General features: G+C 47.3%; 1 protein-coding gene across 10 annotated transcripts in view; it reads left to right on the top strand.

Annotated features, from left to right (window-relative positions):
- FUBP3 (far upstream element binding protein 3) overlaps positions 1-17,136 on the top strand; it is a 52,658-nt gene extending 35,522 nt beyond the window's left edge. For 4 of the 10 annotated variants that reach the window (XM_019510673.1, XM_019510675.1, XM_019510677.1 and 1 more), the window contains 8 exons: positions 1,433-1,574; positions 7,031-7,191; positions 7,936-8,009; positions 8,530-8,606; positions 11,380-11,448; positions 13,529-13,600; positions 14,287-14,414; positions 15,730-17,136. In XM_019510673.1, the coding sequence (XP_019366218.1) occupies positions 1,433-1,574; positions 7,031-7,191; positions 7,936-8,009; positions 8,530-8,606; positions 11,380-11,448; positions 13,529-13,600; positions 14,287-14,414; positions 15,730-15,738 (732 nt within the window). In that variant the 3' untranslated portion in view covers positions 15,739-17,136. Of the gene's footprint in view, positions 1-1,432; positions 1,575-7,030; positions 7,192-7,536; positions 7,661-7,935; positions 8,010-8,529; positions 8,607-11,379; positions 11,449-13,528; positions 13,601-14,286; positions 14,415-15,729 lie in introns of those variants that run through there. The other 6 variants (XM_019510678.1, XM_019510680.1, XM_019510681.1 and 3 more) reach the window with 4 other exon arrangements.
- Positions 17,137-23,884: the final 6,748 nt, after the last annotated feature.

A 23,884-nucleotide genomic window follows, 5' to 3' on the forward strand; every position in this document is an offset into this window, starting at 1 on the left:
TTTTTTTTTTTTTTTTTTTCTTTTTCTTTTTTTTTTTTTCTTTGGCTGTTGCTCATACAAGCAGCAAACAAGATGTAGGCATATTGGGGAGAGTCCAGAGGAGACTAGTGAGACTATGGGCTTAGAAAACAACCTATGAGGAAAGGTTGAAGGAGTTAGGTTTGTTTAGTTAAATGGAAGAAAGGCAGCAGGGAACACATTGCAGGCTTCCTGTATATACAAAGTGATTATAAGAGGGGTGGTAGTAAAGTGTTCTCCATGCCCACCAGGAAGAGGATGAGAAGAAATGTGCATGGAAGATTTAGGCTAAATATTGGTATGGTCAAAATTTTTCCCCAGATAGGGAAGCAAAATTGACTGGAAACTCCTCCTTTGGAAGTCTGAAGAAACGGATTTAAACTAGTGGTTCTCAACCTCGTTAGACTCAACCCTCCACCCCATTCCCCCTCGCCCCCTTGAAAAATGCCAGCTCTTGGCTTTCACTCATTTGACTGCAGAAAAATAATAGGGCAATTTTTCTGTTGCAAAAAACTCAGAAAGACCCCAACAGGTCAGACTGTTTTTGACGCTATGGATTCCTCTTTGAAAACCTCTGGGTTTATTTCATGAATCACATATAGGTGTTTGCACCTAATGATGCTAGTATTATATAGCACCCCGTGGCACCCTTGAATTTAGTGGCACCCCAGAGTGCCACAGCATCCTGGTTGAAAATCACTTGGTTGGACAAATCTTAGATAGTCAAGGCATTACTTACCTTGTTTCACTGCAGGCAGGTGGATTAGATGAGGATTCTTCCAGCCCCCTGCTTCTGATTCGAATGTCTTTTTCACGTAGTGGCCAAACATTTTATCTAGCCACTTAATGGTTGGGCCCTCCTTCATGCTCCTCTGGCAGCAGAGGAGCATCACTTTGGAGACAGCTGGATTTTGTTATTGTGTCCCTTTTTAATTGTCTTCTGAACATAGATGTTTTTGGAGGGTTGAGAGAGAGTGAGGAAGTGTTTCTGCTGAGGAATTCCAGAACCTGTTGAGATGATGGGCATTTGAAAGGGCTAACTTGGTTTGAGAGAAGCCAGATTTTAGTGCCAAACAGTGTGCATTCATGCCAAGATCCTGCTTGCCTAAGGGAAGCCAGGCAGCTGGCCCCACCCATATTGGAGCCCAGCTAATAAGACTGTGAGCTGCTGTCTGTTACAGGAAGCTATTTATATATTATAAAAGCATGCATTTTACATCTGCTGAAATAAAGCTTCAGAGTTAGGTAGTGGTGACCTGTACTGATTGTATTTCTTTGAAATCACTTTGGAAACAAAGCCCCAGCATTACCTAAGTTAGTGGTATTGCTTATTGCAGTTTAACACTGCTTCGCCTTTTTATATAACATGGTATTCTGGCCATGAAAAATCACTGGCAATGTTCTTTCTCTCAAGGAACGTGATGGCTTTCAAAATCTGGCTGTAGTCCGGGGAAGAGGTCGTGGTCGTGGAGACTGGAGTGTTGGAACCCCTGGTGGGATGCAGGAAATAACCTACACAGTGCCAGCTGATAAATGTGGCCTTGTAATAGGCAAAGGTAGGTACTGGTGCAATTAAAACTGGAGGGTTAATTTCTCTCAACCTGTCCTGATTGCTAGAGCCTTAAACTTGTTGTGTGACTGCGGGGCTTTGCTATTTCCGGTATTTGAATCTGTGGCTTGGCTCATTAGCCAAGGTCACCTAGTGTCCGTAATGATTTATAATAAAAAATGCTTCTTATGGTACATTTTTATTTCTAATGCCTTATTCCAGGGCTGCACAGCTCAAACTCTGTGGGAATGTGAGCCTTGGCACACTTGCAGTTAGGCAAATTGGATCACACATGCAAGTGCATGTGCAGGTTAAAGAATTGCTGCTCAACAAAGCTGCTGCTTGTAATTAAGAGTTTTTTGACTCGCTCTTGCTTTTCAAATTCTTGTTTTGATGCTTGTGGGACAGCAGTTACAGAATTATGGCAGGCTACTGGCATTGCTCTGATGGCCTGAATATGGTCTGTGGTGGTGATTCTCAGCCAGGGTCTCACTACCCCCTGGGGTGCTTTGAGATCTTTTCAGGGATTCTGCAGGGTGCCACTGAAGGATTTCACTGTAAGGTGTGCAGACATGATGCACAAGATAAACCCAGCCATTCCCAGTAAGAATTCCTTGTGTTAAAAAAAAATCTGACCTGTCATGGTCTTTCTGAGTTTTTGCAATAGGAAAATTGCTGTGTTACTTTTTTCCATAGTCAAAAAATGAGTGAAAACTTAGGAGTTGGCAGTTTCCAAGGGACGCCCTGTACCTAAAAAGGTTGAGAGTCTCTGGTCTATGCACTACAGACCGTTAAGGATTTATATCTGTGGCCAGTTTCAGACTTGGATATTGCCCTAAGTCTGTTCAGAAATGTGGTTGAAATCTCCTTCAGCGCACATAAAGGATGTATTTTCCCATAGTTTGGCAAAAGTGGAAGACATTTTTTGCTCAATCTATCGAGAAGTAATTGGGGCAGAGATCAAATGTAGCAAACGTTGTGCCCCCCCCCCCCCAATAGGTATTTTGGGATTCAACAATTAGAGAAGTGTTGTATTTTTAACCACGGTGGGCACTGTGATCTGGAAGGTTTGGAGTTGGTAGGTCCTAAGTTCTGATGCTGTCTCATAAGTAAAATTAGAATCCCCCACCCCTATCAAACGGAGGAGTGATTGGTTAATAGCTATCCAATACTTTGAGCACTTGAGATTGTGTAACATTTGCTTACCATCGGTGCTCTGAGGACCCTAGATTTTTATTCTGTATATTGTGTTCATTAAGTCAGGTGAACATGTGGTTGTAGCTTTGTCTAGTAGGAGTCTGGATCAGGCAAGGGGATGGCACAGATTTCGCAGGTTAGCGTGTGAAAAATGTCAGCTTTGACGTCTCTTCACTTGCGTGCTGCTTTTGCGTTGATCTTTCACCACCCTTGTGTCAGTGCTCAGGAAAAGAGGATGGTACCTTAAAGGTTAATGTTCTTTTTCCATGGTTCACCTAATCAGGAGCCTCTGTTTTTAAAACACTTAACCCCAAGGACGAGGGGCTTAGCCATGTGGTGTGCTGGAGTCTTGGAGCTAGGCTTGTGGACGAGTCCGGTCGCTATAGCCCCAGGGGCTACCTGTACTAACGAACTGAGCACTGAAGAGCAGACTCTGCATTGTTTTTAGAGAAAAATGTCCTTAAGAAGGAGATTGTATTACAGCATCAGAGTAAGAGAGTAAGTCACACGACATACTTCAAGTAGCGTTGGGCAGGTGTTGTATAGTGGTACCCAAAAACTTGTCTGTGCCCCTCCCAACTATACAGCTGGTCCAATAAAAGAGATCTCCCACATACAGAAATTGCTTCATGACATGACTGAAGCAAGTTGTTGAAATGAGGTTCATACTGTAGCCTCTGTGAAGGAATATTTGGGGAAATGCAGGTGCCATATGAGTGTGAAAGCAGGAATTTTTCTTTCTTTTTTTTTTCATTGGAAATCCTTAAGCCAATGTATAATGGAAGCAGATATACAGATGTATCCATATAGTAGCACCAGCTGGGGTCACTAGAACAATCCCTGTACACAGTTTATTTTACAGCTGTATGATTAACAGGCTTCTCATTCCTAGCATGACGGGGGGGTGACTGTTCAGTGATGGCCAGAGCGAGGACTAAGACTTGCTCACTTTGGACTCAACAATAAGGGGGACAAATCAAAAGAAACTTAAGAATTCTAAAATAATAATAGTACTAACAGTCTGTTTCAGGGTTTGAACCTCTTACATTGAGGACTATGGTGGTGGTTGTGGAATTATGACTACCGTAAGTACTTAAACGGCCCATACCTCCAGTATTTGAGCACCTATTTCCCTTAGACCTATTTCTCCTGAAGTGCCCAGTGAGAGAGAGCAGTGCTGGCATCCCTGTCATACAGCCGGGGAACTGAAGCACGGAGCATCTAAGGGACTCACACCCTTGTCTCCCAGGTCCCAGCCTAGTGCCTTGCCAGCTGGACTGTCCATCCTTTACAGGAGCCTAACCTGATGAATGCATGAGTGTGTCATGTCAGGAAGAGTAGATGTAGGTAATTGCTGCTGTGTTTTTTGTTCCTTGTCATTGCTTCCAAGGGGGTGAGAGGAGAGAGGGAAGAAGCTAGGTCTGTTTGGTGTAGACATCAGATCTGTAGTGCATATGGTGCCTGACTTCAGTGCCCTTTCCCTGTGGGCATTAGCTGTCAGCCTCCCAAGAAGGGTGAATGTTCTCTGGGGCGATACCAAACTGCTACGACTGCCTGGAAGTCGTTTGTATTTTTTTCCCCTTGATGGGATGGGGGTAGATGCAGCTTTTCTTCTCTGAAAGACTCGGCAAAGGGTGGAGGGGGAGAGCCATACAAATGTCAAGCGCTTTCTCTGTGTGCCGGTGCTTGGAAACAAACTGCGGCCTCGCTGGGCCCCCACTGGATTTCCATGATAAATACAGCAATATTGACAGATAACGTGGCCAGCCCGGCTCTTGTCAGCTCTGCCTTTTAACAGGTTTGATTAATTGCTTTACAATTTCACGTCCAGCTGGGGGGCCACTCTTGGATCATTTCTGCCCCCCATCAGGTGGAAGAATGGAGCAGGCTGCTGAATACACTCTAGATAGCCACCATGTGCCGAGTGGGTGACCTCGTTACGAAGGAAGGTGAACTCCTTCCGGCACCGAGCAGCAGTGTGTTGGCTGTTTCATCTGATTTGCGTGTCCCAAAGAGGATCTCTTGGCTAGGAGGGAGTAACTTCTGGTGTGCATAGGAGAGCGGTGGGAGGGGAGGAGGATGGGTAAGCCAAGGTCTGGTCGTACTTAAAGGAACGAGCCTTTTGTGAACTAGTGTAGCGATCAGCTCAACTTGACTCTGTGCTGAGTGGTACAAGAAGGAAAGGGTAGGAAAGAGACCCACAACTACTAGCCTACTGTAAACCCACCTGCTCCTGTTAACTTGTGTTCCTCAGTCTGCGATGCAAATTGTGGCAATGATTTGAGATAAAACATATTCTAGGCGGTTGTGGTTGAGCAGGGAAACTTATGTAAGACTCTGTTCAAAGGAAGGATTTACAGTGCGAGGGTGAGAGATTACTGATGGCTTTGCTTCTCTGCTTACATTAATGCCCATCACCAATGGGTGGGTTTTGTTGTTTTGATTCCCCCCCTTTTTTACTAGTCAAAATTTGAGACTAAAACTTTCCTGAACTTCATGATAACCTTTTGCATGGTGGAGCCCCGAATCCCTTGGACTGAGCTTGTTAAACTGGGACTTTTTTTTTTCAGTTTGCTTTGCCCATGTCCCAAAGAAGTATTTAAATAAGACAAAACTGCTTGTTTAGAACTGATCTCGCAGCGTTCTCAGTTTCCTTGAGGTTGCACAGTTAAAATCAGTCCTGTCTGCAAAAGGACGCGACTTAAGCTTGCCTTTAATAGACGTATCTTCTAAAATGCATGTAGAAAGAGTTAAATGCCTGGGGCAATTTTTCCTCCCCCAAAAAGGGGGTCTAGAATGTGTGAAAGGTCGTGAGTCTGCCGCAGCGAAGTGAAGCAATGCACTTGATGTGCAACGTTTGAAGTGTGTGCCATTATGATAAGGTTCTGGGCTGGTTTCAGGAAAACTGGCAAAATCATGGAAGCTGTTTTCGTGTATACAGGAATCATTTTTTACTCTTAACTGATGCTTAGCTTCCTTTCCTTCCCAATTTGTATATTTTAGCTCATGGCTTTATCCACGCTTGTGAGTTAGAGCTGTGACACTTGCCTCGAGACCTCCTCTTGCCCCCCCACCCCCCGAATCCTCTCTCCAGTTGAGTGGAGCTGATGTGTATGTTCTGTGAAACTCCTAAAGAAGAATTGAACCATTGTAACATGGGCTTGAAGCCTTTGTTAGGCAAATTTCATTAAGAGGCTGAGACCCTCACAGGTCTTCCACAAAATCAAAACCAAATTTTCATTGGCCCCTTTCCAATCTGTTTTACAGCAGTGGTGGTTAACCTCTCCGGACCTATGGGCTGGATGAGTGGCACTGGCTTGGATCCTGCACACAGGGTGATCTGGCATGTGGGACCATGTCATCTGGACTGCAGGGAGGACTTCCCTGGGGTCTGGAAATGTGACAGCAGTGGCAGCATTACTTGTCATAGCTCTGGGAACAATGCTGCTACTGCTCCCTCGCCACCAGAATTGTGTATCCAGGGGGAGCACCGCGGCTGTACAACATTCGTGTGTGCTTGCTTATCAGATAAAGCTAGCTTGCTCTTTTGATACATTCACCACAGGCTCACAGCGTCAAACCGTGAAGAAGCGGGATGGACATTGAAACCTGGCATGGTTTCTGTAGTGTGGCTCGCCAGTCATATTGCAGGGGGAGTGTGGCTGAGCCATGCGACTTAAGGAGAGTGCCCATTGAACAGTCCTTGAACCTAAGACAACTTGGGCATTTGTCTTGAATGCCAGAGGTGCGTTTCTTACAGTAAACCTGTGGCAGCAGTAAGCACAAAGCATGACATATTGCAAGAATGAGCCCCAAAGATTCCCTACCCCCCTGAGAAATATATAATTTCAGTAGCGGTAATGTGTCATTTCCAAGGCTTGAAGTTGGTGGGAGTTTAATGGGCAGATTCCTTGTTATTGGTCAGGTCTTCACAAAATACTTGCTGATGCTCATGCTGCATTTGGTCAACAGCTCAGCTGTGCCTGCACCACAGGATGGTATATGCCCTTCTAAAGAGAGCACCGGTGGTCCTGGTGAAGTTCAAAGAAGTCTTGTGAAGCAGTAAAGGCTTACAGTGCGGATTTACAGTAAAGGAGTGTGAGTCCAAGAGTTGTAATGAGGCTTGCTACAATATTCCCTTCCATCCTTAGGTCAGGGAAAAGCTGCCTCTGTGGTTCTACAGCTAGACTATTAGTCACCTCTCTTTGTCCATTAAATAATAAAATGCTGCAAGTTTTATCTGACACTTTGACTTCCTTTCTGCAGGGGGGGAGAACATCAAGAGCATAAACCAGCAGTCAGGAGCCCATGTGGAGCTTCAAAGAAACCCACCTCCCAACACTGACCCTGGGGTACGAATATTCACTATCAGAGGAGTCCCTCAACAGATTGAACTTGCTCGGCATCTCATAGATGAGAAAGTTGGTGTAAGTTTCACGTGACATTGCTTCTTTGCTGGGTTTGTCTTTACTTCTTTTTGGAAGTAGTATTTTCGCCAATAAAGATTCCAGTAGATCTGGGTTTGAACCTGTATATTTTGTACTGGACTCGTGTCAGCCCAGCTTCGCCACCACTTCCCTGTAAGTGGCCAACCTGAAACTTAAATGAAGCCTTCCAGTAGTTCTGGTTTAATGTGGACTTCGTAGGCCTGAAACGTTTCCCCTAGAAGCTAGACACTTGAGACCTGCTTCAGCAAGCCAAATCTATTCTTAGCGGTGTCTCATGATGGGGTGTTTCTTTTACTTGAGATTTTAAATTTGTGGGTGTTGCAGGTTAACAGCATGCAGTGGATGAGCCAAGTCAGAGATGAGACCTGGGTAAAAGGAGATGGGGAAAATAGTGAACCCAAGTGAATGACTTGAATAGGAGGAAGCTCATTACCCAAGCATTATTTATTTGAGGGTAGAATTTTCAAAAGTGCCAAAGTCTTGTTTGCATTTAGCGCTACCTAAGCTTCTAAGTGCCTTGAAGTCAGTTTTGAAAATGGGACTTTGGGCTCCAGAGTTAAGAGCTACTTCTGACTATTTTAGCCTTTGAAAATAGGTGCTTGAACTCCTGGCACCGGCGATAGTGCCTCGTGCTCCATGGTTGTTCTTCTGATTGGTAACGTGAGCACGGCTGGCTTTAGGAAGGAGGGGATCGGCACTAAATGTTTGTGGATTCTATGACAGGGTAACAGCATGGGTGGACCTGGAGGCTTTGGTCAAAGTCCTTTCAGCCAAGCACCTGCTACACCTCATCAAAAGTAAGTTTCCTTTTGAATTTTTTTGAGAAATGTGAGCCCCTGGCCCAGTGACATGGGAAGCATGTGTGAGCAGCCGTAGAGTGGGGGTTAGGCTGGCATCGAGTCAGAAGAAGTGTGTTGTAGAAGAATCGGAATCCAAGGGTGAGCATGAGCTGAAGCTTGAAAGCCAAACGGTGGAAGATCCTCAACTGGAGTTGCCAGTTTCTGGCAAAAATATATTCCACTTCCATAAGCATCCATTCCCAGTTATCCTCAATAGAGAGGTTGCTGGCCTCAAGCCGGAGTGCTTGGTGGTGCCCTTATTTCTAACTTTACTGCTAGGACCTTACACAAGGCCTTCATTATTCCTTCTGCTGTGGATTGGTTGAGAGTTTCTGCAATTCTTGCATTACTCTGTGTTCTCAGCAGTCACTGACAACTCAGTTTTCATGCTGTTGCTGGTTTTATGCATACAGTTTCTTAAGACAAAAACACCCAACCTGCTGTTGTGTGCTTCAATGTGTGGCATTGTCATCTGCAGTGGTCCTCAGGCATTCATGGCGCAGGGTTGGGGCAGCACTTACCAGACGTGGCAGCAGCCTGGACAGCAAGTTCCAAGTAAGTACTTGGCGTTCCTATCTCTGCAAGGTTAGTGTCCACCTCTGTCATCCTCACCCCGTGTGCCCGCAGCAGCCAAGTGGCCCTATCAGACTGCCTTGTGTGGAAGACAGCAGAAGTTACATGGCTTAAGGACATGCTTACCCATACTGAAGCCAAGGATCAGCGCTCTTGATATGTGCTGTTTCATCTGAAGGCACGCTGGGAACTGGCTTTAACCCATTCTTTGCTGTTAGCTGCTTGTTTTAAGGCTTCCTTGCAGCCCGTGTTCTATGTAATAGCTTGGCCTCCCTCCCTGCTCCCATCTAACAAGACCTCCCAGCTCTCTGGGCTGTCCCCCCATCTCTCTTCCCCAGGTGAACACTGGCCAACACCACTCTCAGCCCAAAGCAAGACGCTCTGGTACTTTTTGCTCCTCACTTGCCCTCCTGATATGAACTGTCCTTGTTGCCTGTTTCCCAAACAGGCAAAGTTTGGGAGGAAAGGGAGCAAGGGGTGGGTTGGGGAGGTGGAAGAGAAGAGGTAGAATTTGTCTCATTTGCCAGGCCAGACCTGCAGAGTAGAAGAGGATCCCCTAGTTAAACCACTGAAAGGTTATAAAAACTGACTGGCACCCGAAGTATTAAGCACTAGGAGTGCTGTCTCTTCCCTAAGGGTTAAACAGGAAATCGAGGTCACAGAACGGAAACTAAATCTCACAGACTTCTCCAGGTTCCTCTTTGGCTCTGAGCTTGGACATGTTTGAGTGTGTGTTTCCTCACTGCATTGTAGGAAAGCAGATCTGCAACAACTCCTCATGCTTCCCAGACTGCCCATGCTCTTGAGTCAGACGGTTCTGACTGTCACTTTCTATTGTTCAGACCCTTGCTAAAATCCTCCTGTTAAGGAGAACGAAGCGAGTCAGAATGGGGAATGCTACAGGGAGTTAGCGGATGGTGATTACCCAGATGAAAGAACAAATCTGCCTTAATTTGGTTGGTTGCAGAAGTGTCATCCTGCTGTTGGTCACTCTGATATGTATAACAGGAGTTAGACCAGAACACCCACGCACCAGAGACTTCAGGTCCTCAGGAATCCAAAAGTCAGTGTTTCTATCATGATAGAGTCTCGCTATGCCAAAGACGCAGTTTCCCTTGACGTTTCTAAAGACCTTCATGTAGGTGTCTGGAAGAAGTGTACCTCTGTCTTCAAGCAAAAAATGATTTGGAAGAAACTTGGCAAAATGCTTTTCTTCTTTGTTGGGGTGGTTGGGGACAGAGGTGTACATATTTCTTGCATTAAGAAAACATTTTTTTAATTGGATCCTTGAATAACTTAGGCTTTTTGAAACTTAAGGTTTTTTGGAAGAAGCAGGTTTTTAAATGTTAAGTATGTCTTGGAAATAAGTCTGAAAGCTGTACATCGCTTGGGAACATGCGGTTTCCCACCAATCTTTCTAGTGTGTCACTTCAGATATATACCCTATCTGGAGTACTGCACAGTGATATAAATCGGTGACCCATTTCTCTTTGTGAGAGGGAGGAACTGTTGCACCAAGCTTTTTACAGGTGCTTCCAAGACAATGTCTGCCCCCAAAGAACTTGGTCTAAGAAACATAGCTTTTTCCACTGTACTATAAACGTTTGTAGTGGATAATAGTGTGAGTAGCATTAAAGTAGTGAAACGCCCTGAGCATTCAAATGGGCTTATTCACAAGGTAGCATAATAGCATACTTCTAAATTGCTTGTGTTTTCACATTGTCTTTGTAATACCAGGAAAATGCTACTTGCCATTTTTTTCAGTATGTTTCCACTCCAGGAGGGCAGGCTGTCCTGGGGTTTAGAGTGTTCAACTGAAGTTTTTGACTGAAAGGTCAAATATTGTATCCAGAATATGCTTTTTTGCTGCTCAGAGAAAGCAGTTGGTACAGAATATAGCTCTATAAACCTGTTGCGACTAGAATAAAAATGCAGCTGGGAAGTGTAGAATTAGTGGCTTGACTCGCACATCCAGGGATGAGGAGGCTGCTGTGCTTAGCTTTGTGGAGAGAGGTGTTTTGTGTATGCGCTATTACACTTGATCAAACTTGCCCTGCTGTTTTTCTTGAGGTGCATATACAAATCTTGGAAAAACCAGAACCCTCCCTCTACTTGACCCTCTTTGCAAGAACCAAAGGTAGACATTCCCAAACGAGGAGAAGCATACCCACCAATCCTGCTTTCCAAGAGCAGTTACTTAACAGGCTTGAGAGAGGGAGTGAACATTTCCATGTACATACCTCGCCCTTCATCCAGGAAAAGTTTGCAAAGCTGGTCTGTCATCTTAGTGTCCTAAAGGTCAAGAAGATTTGGGCCAGGAGTGGATGGTATAAGCAAAGGGACTTTTGATGAATATGCTGTCAACAGCCGTTGATGTTTTAAATCTGGGGCTTGTTTCCAGGTAATCACAGTGGCAACCCCCAACTCGACAAATGGAAAAAGCATTCTCCCCTCTGCCCTGCATCCTGAGACCCCAGGAGCATGCACCCATGCCACTACCTCCATGCCCTGGACATGCCCCTCCCCAGCTGGGATCAGTGCCTCCCTGCCCCAGCCTTGCTCTGGGTCAGGTGTCTTGAGTCGTGGTGTTAAACCTGATGGGAATGTTGGCTGTTCGGTTCCGTATCCACTTAGAATCCTCCCTGTTCCTGTTTGTAGCCAGGCCCACTCTGAAGGCAGTCTTGGTAAAGAGAGAGGACAGACAAGATAATGCTGTGCTTTAAGCAGACTTCACTGCTTTCTTCTCCTGCTGCAGATCACAATGGTACCCAGTCAGGCCAGGTGGAGCTCACCAAGGCATGGGAGGATTATTATAAGAAACTAGGTAAATACGCGTCTCCTACAACTTCTTGTTTTCACACTTCAAGTTTTATTTCAAACCACATTCTGACCATTTCCTCCCCAGCCTGTTCTACGGCAAGTGCTGCTGCCTGGTTTGCACGATCTCATTAGCATTGTCAAGGCGTCGGATGAATCACTCTTCAGAGCAAACCTCCGATGAACAAATTCTCAAATGTCCCCTTTTCACCAGCTCCCCCCACCCGCCCCTTGTGGGAGGAGGAGCAGACCCCCCAACCCTACACATGTATTTAGATTTTAATTACTTCCCCCATCTTAAACAAATGAACTGGCCGAGTAAAACATTTTGCCGTGAAATGCATTTAGCGGCGTGTCCTTTCAGCCTGCTGTGGACTGTAATTCTCCTAGAAGAAAAGGCATTGAAGGAGGTCCTTTGTTGGCATTAGCAGGTGGACAGTCGAGGCAACCCTGACCTCTGCAAAGAAAGGTCCTGACTTGTAGCTTTGGTCAAGTCTTTTAACCCGCTTTTTATGCCCCTGGACAGGACACTGCTGCCCTGTTCCCTCCACCCACTTCACGCTTTCAGTCTATTGTGCTCACCCTGCCCCCAACCCCTGCCACTTCAAAGCTCTCTTCAGCCTGCGTTGCAATGCAGGGAAGCACCCAGGGTTGTCCATGGAGAGAGGGGGCAGCTAGATGGCCAGAAAAAACACTCTCCTATTATTTTTGCCTGTGTCCCATTCCCATTCACCAGTCCAGTGCATGCAGTGGCTTTTGTGTAGCGTTTGTGCTTTCGTTATGCCTGACTTTTTCTCCTATATTTCTAACTAACTTGCTTCCTCTCCTGCCTGTTAGTCAGCCCCCTGCACGCTTCTGCAGGTGCTTTGCTTTAGCCATAATGGTCTGCTAGGGAGAGTACCAACTTCAGGGCCTTGTGTGCAGATGGCTGGACTCTCCTCTCATGGAAATTTAGATGTGCTGAGCCTAAATTGAATTGTTATAGTGGCCAGGGTGTCAGCCGGTGCCCCTGTTCGCAGCATTTTCAGGGACACTGTGGCAGGAAGTGGATGATGGACCAGCTTGTTTTGCAGCAGTTCAGAGCATCTGCACAGCAGCACGGTGTTTTGAAAAACCAGCCCGTGCAGGCATCCCAGCCCACGCCATACATGTGTGCAATCCTTCCTTGTACTTCAGGGTGCCTGAAACAGCTTGATCCCAACAACAGCTGGTTATCCCTCCAAATGTCTCTTGGGTAACTTCTGAATGCAAGGCGCTTGGTGTGGGGTGGTGTTGTGGACTGGCTGCACTGATCATGGTATGGAGCTTAGGGCTCTCCTTAACCCACTTGGGCAAATTTGGGGTGAGCTGTTCTTGATCAGTTTAATGGTTGTATCCCAAGTACTGCTACAACATGGGGAAGGTGCCTGGGATAACCCAGCATGGAAGCACGGACTCCAGACAAGGTGTTTGATCGCTGGCTGTTTATGCCTTCCCTTGGCGAACAGGGCCAAGAAGTCTAGTCCCTCTGATTCAACTGCAGTGAACATGCAAATGGCATACCCTTATCTCACGCTGGTTCTTTGGTACCTCTCTTAATTTAAGTGTGATTTGACATGAGCCAGGCTGCCTGTCAGGGCTGTGCTAACTTTTTCTGCGTGCCCCCCCCCCCACACACACACACACACTTTTGAATGTGGATTTGCACTGGTAAGGAGAAGCCAGTGGTCTCGTTCCCTGGGGCAGGCTCCCCACTGCAGTCCTCCTCCTCCATTTCTCCTGTGGTACCAGTAGCAAACAATCTCCGGACCCCCAGTTCTCTGGCTGGTTGTGCATCCCCAACAGCTCTCTAGCAAAGGCATTCCAGGTTCAGCTGGCCACTGCAGGTGGGGGTCTCATGTGTTCCTCCCTGAGAGGGTACCAGTGGGGACAAACTGGGTGCCCTTATTTAATGCAGTCTCGTCTAAGCTAAGATTTGTAGCAAGGTGAAAGGCATACACAGAGCAATCAGGGAAATGGGCACTCAAAGTGGAGTCAGGGGAGATGTATGGCTAGCTAGAGACTGTCTGTTCCTTATTGACATGCCTGTTGTTGTCATCTTTGCACAGGCCAACAGAGCCAGCAGCAGAACAGCCAGACTGATTACAGCAAGGCATGGGAGGAGTATTACAAAAAACAGAGTGAGTGAAACAGGGTTACTGGAGATGAGTGAACTCTGTGTATAACAAGAGTCGATTCTAATCCAATAACGTATGGTCTCCACCCCCGTGCAGTATTAGTTCCCATTCTCCTACATGTTGCTGTTTTGTCCCTGGCTGTTGGTGACAGTGCATGTAGTTCTCCCGCTTGAAGTTTCCTTCTGAACCGTGACCTCTCAAGACCAGGCATTACCAGTCAGCTGCAGTCCACAGTGGGCCATTCCCTTTCTTGTCCCCCTCGGAGTTGGACTGCAGATGGAAAATGCGTTCGCACGTGTATACCTGTGCCTCGGCGTGTCAGGATCGGACTTGGGCAAAAGGCCTGAGCCTGGGTGGGGCTTGCGTCCTGAAGGGCAGGACAGCTCTGGACCCAGAGGAATGCCAGCCGTACTTTGGGAGCTGTGAGGGGTGCTCCACAATTAAAAGTTCAATCAAGGGATTTTCAAAGCAGAGTCTTCCTGCCTGGTGAGAACAATACGTTACCTTTCCCAAGTAACGCGTCCCGTTCTGTCCAAACGTAGCTGCTGCTCTGTTTCCCGATGCTTGCAACCGTTTTGTTTTGGGGCTGGTTTTTTGTATTTAAGCTTTACAGGATCAGGTTTTTAAAGAGCTGCTTGCTCCCTTGTTCTGGTGCTCAACTATCTGTTTTCTTCCTTCTCGTCATCCAGGTCACGCCGCCACTGCTGCTTCTCAGGCAAGTTCCCAGCCGGACTACACAATGGCCTGGGCAGAGTATTACAGACAGCAGGCTGCCTACTATGGGCAGACACTAGGGCAAGCTCAGGCCCACAGCCAGGTCCGTATTTATATTCTTCCGAATTCCTCTGCTGCTCTTTCTGTCCCGAGGGGTCGGTGTCATTCTGTGTTGGTCCAGTGTGGCCAAGATCCATCTGGGGCTGTGCAAAGTGAGGGTGACCTTTGTGTCCGAGATCACAAATTTATCCACGTTTTGTGATTTTAACTGCAGTCCAGTGTGTTTCTCCACACGGGAGAATCCTTCCCAAACCGGGCTGACTGGGTTCTCCGTCTTCAGTTTATTGAGGTGGGCTTTACGCTGGCCAGCTTTCAACAAGGCACGTACCCTGGATAGCCACGTGCAGACTTGGACTTCTGTCCACATGCTTTGTGCCCAGCTTAAACATGTCTACAAAGGTGCGCGCGTGCTTCAGAAAAGCTGGCCCGAAATTTAACCAACCAAGGGGGAGAAATCATGAAAAAAGTAACTCCAGTTGTATTATATACATGATGAATCCCGTACCTACCTCATCTGCCTCAAGCTAAAACAGGATTTCTTCTGGATCCCACCACAAGTGCCATGCTGATAAGAGGCTTATGCTATGCTAAATTTTCTAAGGAAGATGTCTGTGAGGTTTTGGCAAAAAATCTAAATAAATTGTGATAGGGTTTTTTTTTAATGGCTTATTTATTGGGTAGGTAATGGGATACATATGTCCAGTGCTGAGTCACCATTCCTAACAGCCTAGCAAAGTACAAAAGTTACTATGAAGTTGATTGGAGGAAAAAAAAAAAAAAGCTTGCACAAATATATTTTTATCTGCTTGTGTTTTTTTTTCTTTGCTAACATTGCAAAGAACTGAAGGCAAATTGAGTACAAAATTTTACAGTCCAGATCTGAATTAATGGTATACACCCAGGCGTGTGGGAAAGCTTACTAGCTACAGATAATGCTCGTGCTAGATGGCTTTGGTCTGTCTGGCTGTCCCCTGCTTTTTCATCAGCGCTACAGCTCCAGCTTCTAGAATGAGAAAACTGTTAGCGAAGCAGGGCATTTCCAAAGGGCCGGGGAATATATATTGTAACGAAACAGCTGCCCTGGAGGAGCGTCCTCTCCAGTGCGCTGAGCGGTCTGGGCCTTTGGAGAGAGAGAGAAGGTCTTACGTGGGGCGGGGACTTCTGGGAGGAAAATGTGGGGAGGAAAACTCACGTCTCCAAGCATTTGATTGTTGAGGTGTCCTTGCGAGGTGCCCATCCTAATTTGGAGGAGCACGAAGTGATGAGCTGTGTGGCGGGTGGCCACTTCTACAGATCGGTGCAACTTTGCTGCCATCGAGTAATTCCCTCCTCTCGTCTCTCTCTTTCTCTCCCTGCAGGAGCAGTAGAACAATGTCCTCGTGGCAATTTCTTTTTTCTTGGAATCATTGTGGAAGAAAACCTTTTTGTAACAGAGGTTTCTAGATTTGCAACATTTTGATGAAGACTTTTCTGTTTGTTTGTGAAACACTAGTTGTAGGATAATCTATACTGAACTTTTCTAAGAATCAGGAACAATTAGTAATGTACTAAACTTATGGACATGCTGGTAATTTTGTTTCCAAATTTGTAAAGAAAAAAAAAAAAAACCTCCGGGATTCTTTTTGGAAAGAAGCCAGAGAATTACAGGCACCAAAACGCACCCCAGAGCTGTGACATTTCAACATGTGGTTTTTTGTGTGTTTTTTTTTTTCCTTTGAATATTCAATCTTTTCTGTTGTAACAGAAAGAGTGGCTTGGAAGTCTTAGGTGTTATGTAACAAATCCTAAAAAATGAAAATTTTTAAAAAACAGTATTTAAATATTCTTAAATATGTAAATTCATTAAATGTTTTACTTCTAATTTCTTGTATCTTGGCTGTCTTTATGATTTTATTGCATTTTTAAAAACAACTGAGCTATGGTATGTATTGTAATTAATTATGTGAATTCTGTATTGAGACAGTTACTGTTTTGCTGTCAAGCAAGTAATGGGTGGGGAGGGAGTTTTGTAGGGTTTGTATAATTTCTAGAGTTCTAAAGGGGTAATATAAAAAAAAGTGTTAATTTTTTTAGCAATACATTTTTTCGTGTCTCCATTGCTGGTTGCATTTATGTATCTAAGACCTCCAAGCTTGTTTAAAAAAGAAAAAACAAAAAAACTTCCTCTATGCTCTGAGAAATATAAATACTGTTATTTTTAATATTAAAATGAATCTGCTATTAGTACCTTTAACAAACACTGTGGAACATTAAACCATATAAAAAAAAAAAAGGTAGTAACTATTTTTTAATTCCAAGGTGTTTTTTGCTTTTTCATTTCTTTTAAATATTTTCTTATCTAATATTTGTCAAATTACCTAGAGAAATAAATGAATCTAGTATTAACCACAGTATGCGCTAAATAATTTTGATTTAATAAAAGGGATAATATGATTTCCAATGTTTACTGTAGTGTTTCTTGTACAGATAACAGTGTATTTTTAAAGGAAAAAAAACGGAATTGAAGCTATTTTTTTCTTGCATTTTTAATTGACCTGCGGGACATTCCGTTTTGAAATGTACTGAAGTTACTGTTCTTGGGTTCTTTCCTTATTTTTTTTCCTTATAATGCTTGAAATGTCTAACTATAAAGAAACAATTGGATAATGTTGAGCATGATGTTAAAGAAAAAGCAAAAACAAAAGTGTTCTTTTTATTTGACTGACAGTTGCATTTTACACTCTATATAATAAAATTTCCACAAGGTGTCTTGTGGGTGAAGTATTTTCAGTCTGTTTGACTCGCTTTTCTCACTCTCCTCGCCCTGGAAGTGGAGAGCATTGAGTCGTGGTTCGGCAGCTGCTCACAGCCCCTCAGCTGCGTACCTGGTGCTCGTCCTGTCGACTTCAAGCTTGAAATGATTTCGTGTTAATGGTTTTGGATAACTCTGTTGCATCAGTTTGAGAGCCTTAAATTCCACTTAAACGCCATTAATGTCACATCGAAGTGTCTTTTGAAACCACGTGGCTTTAAGGGCTTCAACAATAGGATGCTGCGATTGTAAATGCCCAGGGCCGGCAAGAGTTACTTAATCAAGGGAAGTTTTCTATCAACGGGAACACGAAGGCCGTATCTACAGCTGCGTAAATGTTTTCATTGCTTGTAAATGGGCCAGCAGAGCTTGCCTTTAAAACCCCCGAAACCTGCCATTCTCATCCCCAAACTTATCCTCTGTTTTGCCTTGCGCGTGCACTCCTGGCAGTGGTTCCTCAAAGCCGGTGATCGGAGCAGCCCGGTTGGGGGTGCGTGCTCGCGTACAGCCGGGACTGAAAGGAATCCGGAGTCTGGCATTAGCCCCTGAACTGCTTTCCCTGCCTCTTCAGGAGCCTCCAGGACTTCAGCAGGACCCAGCCTGAATTGGGATGTGCCCTAACACACCCCTTTGCCCTTTATGTATGGCTTTTGTGTGCCTGGGACCTTAAGACACTTCCTTCACCACATCTAGCCCCCTCAAGCACCCAGGCAATCTATCTGTAGCAGAGTTTGGGGGCGGGGGGTGAGGAAAATGATCCCATCTGCAAAGCAGGGAGTGAGGTGCACTGAGAGCCGGAAGAGAAGGGGATATGGCATCTTTAAATACACCTCCAGAGAATCAAGAGAGATATTGAAAGATGGAATAGTAAAAGCCACTTGGAAAGAGGAGGGGGGGGAAAAATTGCTGGAGGAGGGCATAAACGCTGATGATGGGGATGGGAATTGGGGAGAGGGCATTACCGAGAAGACTTCCTTCTAATTCATCTTCCAAGCTCTGTGCCAAAACAGCATTTGGCATGGTTCACAGGGAGCAATTGTGTGATAATGAACCCTAAGGTGTCCCTTAATTGAAGACTGAGTATTGCACATTGTGCCAAGAGTCATAAATGGCACAGGATTGCGGGAGGATGCATTTTCTTAAATGTATCTGTAAGTACAGATTAGCGAGTCTCCCCAGTGAAATACCCATACTATAAATTATGGAAATCTCTCGTTCTGATGCAACCTTTTATGGAGGGGGTGGGGCAGCGCAAGAAATAGTTTGCAAGCCTTTGAATTTTGGCCTGTCATTAAGATGGCGCCTACGAAGCTGGATTTTCATCAGCAGTCTGGTGTCCTGGAAGGCTAAAGTGCTCAAAATGTTACCAAGTTCAGCAGTTGTTGCAATTGTTTTCCATTACGGCTGCAAGGGAGTTGTTGAGCAGGCGCAGTTGAACTCTTGGGGGTTGGATATTCTCATTTCTTCCTCTTAGAAGCATCTCTATGGGGTCAGGCCTCAGGTTTGGACCTGGTTGTTCCCTGGGACCGTGGGTCCTGGGCCCCCAACGTCAGAGGCTGGAGTCTGGCGGGTGGACGTACACTCCCGCAGGTTGTCCAGGGAGCAGAAGGACCCACAGATAACACTGCTTGGAGCTTTCTGCTGCTGTGTTGCTCCAGAGTCTCCAAGCCCTGGATCAATGGGTTCCTCTGCTCCCCTCTCCATAGCGCTCCGACAGCCCCATGTATTGCTCATCCCTTTGCACCATTACAGATAGCATCTCATAGGCCCTAGGCTCACAAGGCGCCTTGACATGCAACTCGTGTCTGTCAACCTGAATCTGCCAACTCTGAAATGTAGCACAGAGAAGTATGTTGTCCCAGTGATCTCAATGGACATCGGGTGTTGACTTTGAACTGTAAGGATTTAAACATCCATATGAGTTGTGCTGTCTGCTACTGGGTTTATCCCCAGACCCCAAACTTCCTACTAGGTGTCAGTGTCTTCTCTTTCCCTAACTATTTCTCCCATGCAGATAGACCTTGGGTACAACAGGAGACTAGCGTGGAACTGAGCCCTGCAAGTTGTGCCAGGAGCTGCTAATAGTATGAGAAGCCTGGGGAAACTGAGGCACTGTGGAGAAGGTAGGCACCATTGGAGGTGAAGGCAGCGTTGAAAGGAAGGGTCCCGTGCAAAAAATGCATTGGTACACAGTTAGGAGCCCAGCTTGGAAACGTCTGCTCTGGTGGCTCTAGGTTAGGCAAAGCATCGGAGGTGACGTGGAGAGAAGAGGGCACCTTTCTTTCGGTGTCTGGCATTTTTTTGTGCTATTCGAGAGCATTTTCGGTAGAGTTCCCCCCTCCCCCCCATGATAGTCGCCCCTTCCCTCTCGGACAGAAAGGTCCCTCATTTACGTCCAGGGTAACGTGTTTTCATGTCAGGATACTGCTTCAGAGCCTGGACCTTTGAAGACATGCCAGAAACGTCAGGGGAAAGTCAAGGTGAGCCACCTTTGGAGGTGGCATCATGGCTCAGAAAATTCAGGGAGCAAACTTCAGATTTAACCCAAATTTTTCCTCTGCCTTTTTCTGCTGGGTGCTTACAGCCAGCCTCTACACGCTCTTGCGTTAGATCTGTTGCTACAGCCACGGACAGAGGGATGTGGACTCGTATCATGTGTCTCATTCTCTTGCTGAATTCATTCCCATTGTAGCACAGCTGTCGGGATAGCGGAGGAGTTCATCCACACTCCACCAGTCATTGTTAAGCTGTACGGATTGAGCTGGACACGACCTGCCCTTTTCCCCTGTTGGGTACAGATGCATTTCTAAATGGAGCTTCGTTAGTGCTGTTCTGCAAACGCTCGCTAGAAAATAACTCCAAGACGCGTTGAGTGTAGCTTTGCTAAGACATCTTGTTAGGTTACTGCTCACCACCTTCTGCTGTGCTCTATATAGAGAGTATCTTGGTATGCAAAGGCTATTTTCAGAGTATCAAGGTGTACATTAAGACGGTCTAAAATACTTTAATTTTGCATGATTTGAAAATGAAATACATTACTACCATTGCAAGTTAAACTGAAATGGTTATGGAAAAAGACAAGCAGACTTGAGCTTTCTCCCCCCCCCCCCCCCCCCCAAGTACTAAATATTTAATTGCATTAGAGTAACAGTATATTTACAGTAAACCATATCGGTGAAACGCAGGGAGCGGGGATGTAGTTATTGAAAGGTTTTGTTTTATTTAATTCTAAACCCTTTTATATGACAGCCCCGCAGTTCACTAAGTTTTACCACGCTGCTACTTGTTCATTGCTGAAATGTTGGTAGTTTTTTCCCTGTGACAATGATTTACAACATACACTTAACATGAACAGTAGAGAGAAGTAGTAAGTGCCCACCTAAGGAGTCCATGGTCTTGAAACTTGTGCTGTCTGTAAGGGTGCTACAGTACTGGGAGTTTAAACACCCACTTTCCTGACAATTGAGCCTTAACGCTGTATTATCATCAAAGTTGGGGGGTTTGGCCTGGAAGGGTTTAATGCTGAAAGAGCCTGGCCTGCAGCGGCTCTGCCAGCCTGAGAGCAGCGAGATGTCTGGGCACGAGCACGAGCCTGTCCTGTCGCAAGGTCTGACTTTTCTATTCTCTTTGAACGCAAAACCTGTCCCAGAGAAGTGGCTTCAACTTTTTGCAAACATTTTCTTCCAGGTGACAAGCCAGCACTGGAAGATGTCTGCTTCCAGAGGGGCCTGCCAGGAAGATCTGCGTTTAAAATAGCTCGTGGGTGAGTCCTGAGTGCCCGTGTACCACTCTCTTTCCATTGGTGAAAAAAGCCACGACTGTGTAGCTCCTGGGGGTGTCATGAAGGTTCAAGAAGAAGAGTCCAGTAGTTTGGATGCTCGCCTGGGACTCCCTGTCAAACCCCTCCTGTGTGACTTTGGCCAAGCCACTGAACCTCTGTTGGGCCTCAGTTCTCTCTCTGTGAAATGGGCATAGCAGCACAGTCCTGCCTCCCAGTCGAGTGGTGAGGAGATCCATTCACAACTGGGAAGAGCTCTGCCGGCCTTACGCTGAAGCCACTTAAGCGCCTGAGCTGAACGTGGGGTCCCGATCCCGCAGCAGCAGAGCTGTCCTGCGGCAGGGGCCTCTCTGGACCCTGAAGTAACGTGGGGGTGAGGGCACATTGCTGCTGCTCCTACAGCTCTGCACGTGGGCTGTGTCGACGGTAGAGCAGGCGAGTGGACGGGCTGGGTGCGCGTGGTCCCAAACCTTTCTGGACCTTCCTCCCTTCTGCTGCAGCCTCCCCAGCCCTCCTCTTCCTCCCTGAACGTGGGGCTGGAGCCAGCAGGTGCCGGTGTCTGCAAACGTGCCAGTTCAGAGGCTTCCCCCTAGGCCAGCTCCAGCTCTGGGGGGAAAACCCAACCCGGCCTCCAGCCCCTGATAGGACCTGTGCGGAAGGGCCGAACCGGGGGAGCAGCTGCATAGCAAAGCATCCCAGCTCCCCGGGCGGAGGGCAAGGGTGTCCCAGAGGGTGCTGGGTACCACGGGCACTTGTCTGGCTCCTTATTGCTCTCCCCCCCCAGTAGATTATCTCCCCAGCCCTGGCCTTATCACTTAAGGAAATCCGATTTCAGGGGTGTTAAAGGGAAGCCTCTGATCTGGGGCTTGTCTGCCTCGCTGGCTCTTTAATCCTGGCCTGGCTGGGCTGCAGGTGCCTTTGCCCCGGGGGATTAGCCAGTCCCTTCCCATTGTCCCCCCTGTCACTCACATGTCTGCCCTGCCCCCAGATTCACACCGAGCTGCAGGAATCCTTGTCTGGGCTATTCACCAGGGAATATTAAACTTCTCGGCAGTGGAGTCATTACAAGGGGCTGGCAGAGGCCGGCGCTCTATTTGTTTTCTAGAGAAAGGGGGTAACAATGGAGAGGGCAGGGGGGCTCATAACGGCCCCTTCAGCTCAGCATCATTAGGAGGTCACCTGTCAGCAGATAACAGGCTCCGGGCTCCCGCCTGCCCCTCCTGCCGGCTCGGTTTCAAACCAGTTGGGCAGGGAGGGGCAGGCCGCACAAGGAGACCCCGGCCAACCTGCTCCACGGGGCAGGGATGTCAGAGAGGCTTGCCCTCCTGTGAGTCTTGGGGAGCTGTCCCAAGCAGGGGGCCACGTAGAAACCATGACCCCCACGGGAGGGAAAGCTGCAAGGGGCCTTGCTCAGCTTGTGTCCAACACTGGGATTTTTCTGCACCATCCCTGTCCTGCTCCCTGCCCCACGGTCCCATCCCTGTCCCAAGCCTTGAGGCCTTCCCTGGAAACAGGCTGCCGGGCTAACACCCACGGCAGGGCAGTGCGCTTCATCGCTGATTGCACTGCAGGGTGATGCCTCATCTGTGTAGCTGGAGACCGGGGACGTTTCCTGCACACCGAGGGCTCTGAAGCTCAGCTGTTGCTCTTTATCCATTAATGATCCGGGGGCCGAAGTCGCTGGCCAACATCTGGAAGGGCTGCATGGGCCATCGGTGCCGTATGACAGTGGCCTGGTTTTGTTGTCTTGGTACCAGGTTAGGGAGAGTCAGTCCTGCTATAAGGTCAGCTGGGAGACCCACTGGGGTCCGTTTTCCTCCTGCTGCAGGGCGATACGTGCTGGGGAGAAGGGTGTGCGGGGGACGCTGAGGCCTATCACGAGTTGGCTGGATGATGCTGTGCACCCGAGGCCGCCTGTTCCTCTTCTGAAGACTTCGGTGCTCATAAAGTCTGCACAGTAGCTGTGCCTTTGGCATAGGGTCGAGTCAGAGGGTTAGATCCGGCTGCTCCGTGTGCTGGTGTGAACCCAGTGTCACTCCAGAGTGGGGAGACATGCCAGGGTGAGAAGGTGCAGGCTATTCCCCGTCCCCAGCCGGCCTGTCTTCACTTCCCGGCCTCCGTTCTGCGGGGTTGAGCCATGCTCTCCTCCATGCTCCCCAGGAGCTCTGGTGGCCACGTGCATTAGAGCCAAGCCGAGCCATTGATCTCCTTGCTCTCGTCATTTATTCTCCTCTGCTGCTATCCCCCTCCCGCAGCACAAATCAGCAAAATACTTTCATCAGGAGCAGGCTCTCTCAAGCCGTATCTCAATGAGCCAAGCCCTGTCTGGGGTGGACATGGCTTTTCTCCTCTTCCTGGCAGTGTCTGACAACAGGTTGGGCCCCGGACCCACCCTGCGCGCGTTCATAGTCCTTGGAGCGCGGTCTCCGAACGCCCCTAGACAGCTATTGCAGCAGCGAACAGGCCTGGAAGGGAAGGTGGGATATTTCCCTGAGGCTAAGACCATGCACGCCATGTTTTAAGTCATCCACTGACTTCAGCGTTACCCTTGGGGGCTGTTGGCAGTGCGCTGCGCTGTCCGGCTAGCTCTCCTGCAGCTTTTGGGGACTTCTCTTTCCCTGGTTTTTACTCTCAGGGCCTGATGAATCCAACACAGCCCCTCACATTCACCCCCATCTGTGTCTCATGTCACGACTCTTCCCCCTCTCCATACAGGTTGAAGTGCCAAGGAGGCACCAATGGGGGAGAGACTGCAGGAAGCCTGCCTGGGATCTGAGCCTGAGCATCTCCAGAGGTGCCTCCCTGGGGGCGAGATGCCCACCTTCCCACCGCGAGAACCTCACAGCCTCCTAGAGAAGGTCGCTGCTCCCTACGAGATGGTGTGTGATTATTGCCAGCCCCACCGCGTGCACCCAGCCCCCAGCGGTAAGGACCCGTCCTTCTC

Source organism: Gavialis gangeticus, unplaced genomic scaffold (genome assembly GCF_001723915.1).
Source record: "Gavialis gangeticus isolate Ggan-Ray unplaced genomic scaffold, GavGan_comp1, whole genome shotgun sequence".
Taxonomy (NCBI): Eukaryota; Metazoa; Chordata; order Crocodylia; family Gavialidae; genus Gavialis; species Gavialis gangeticus.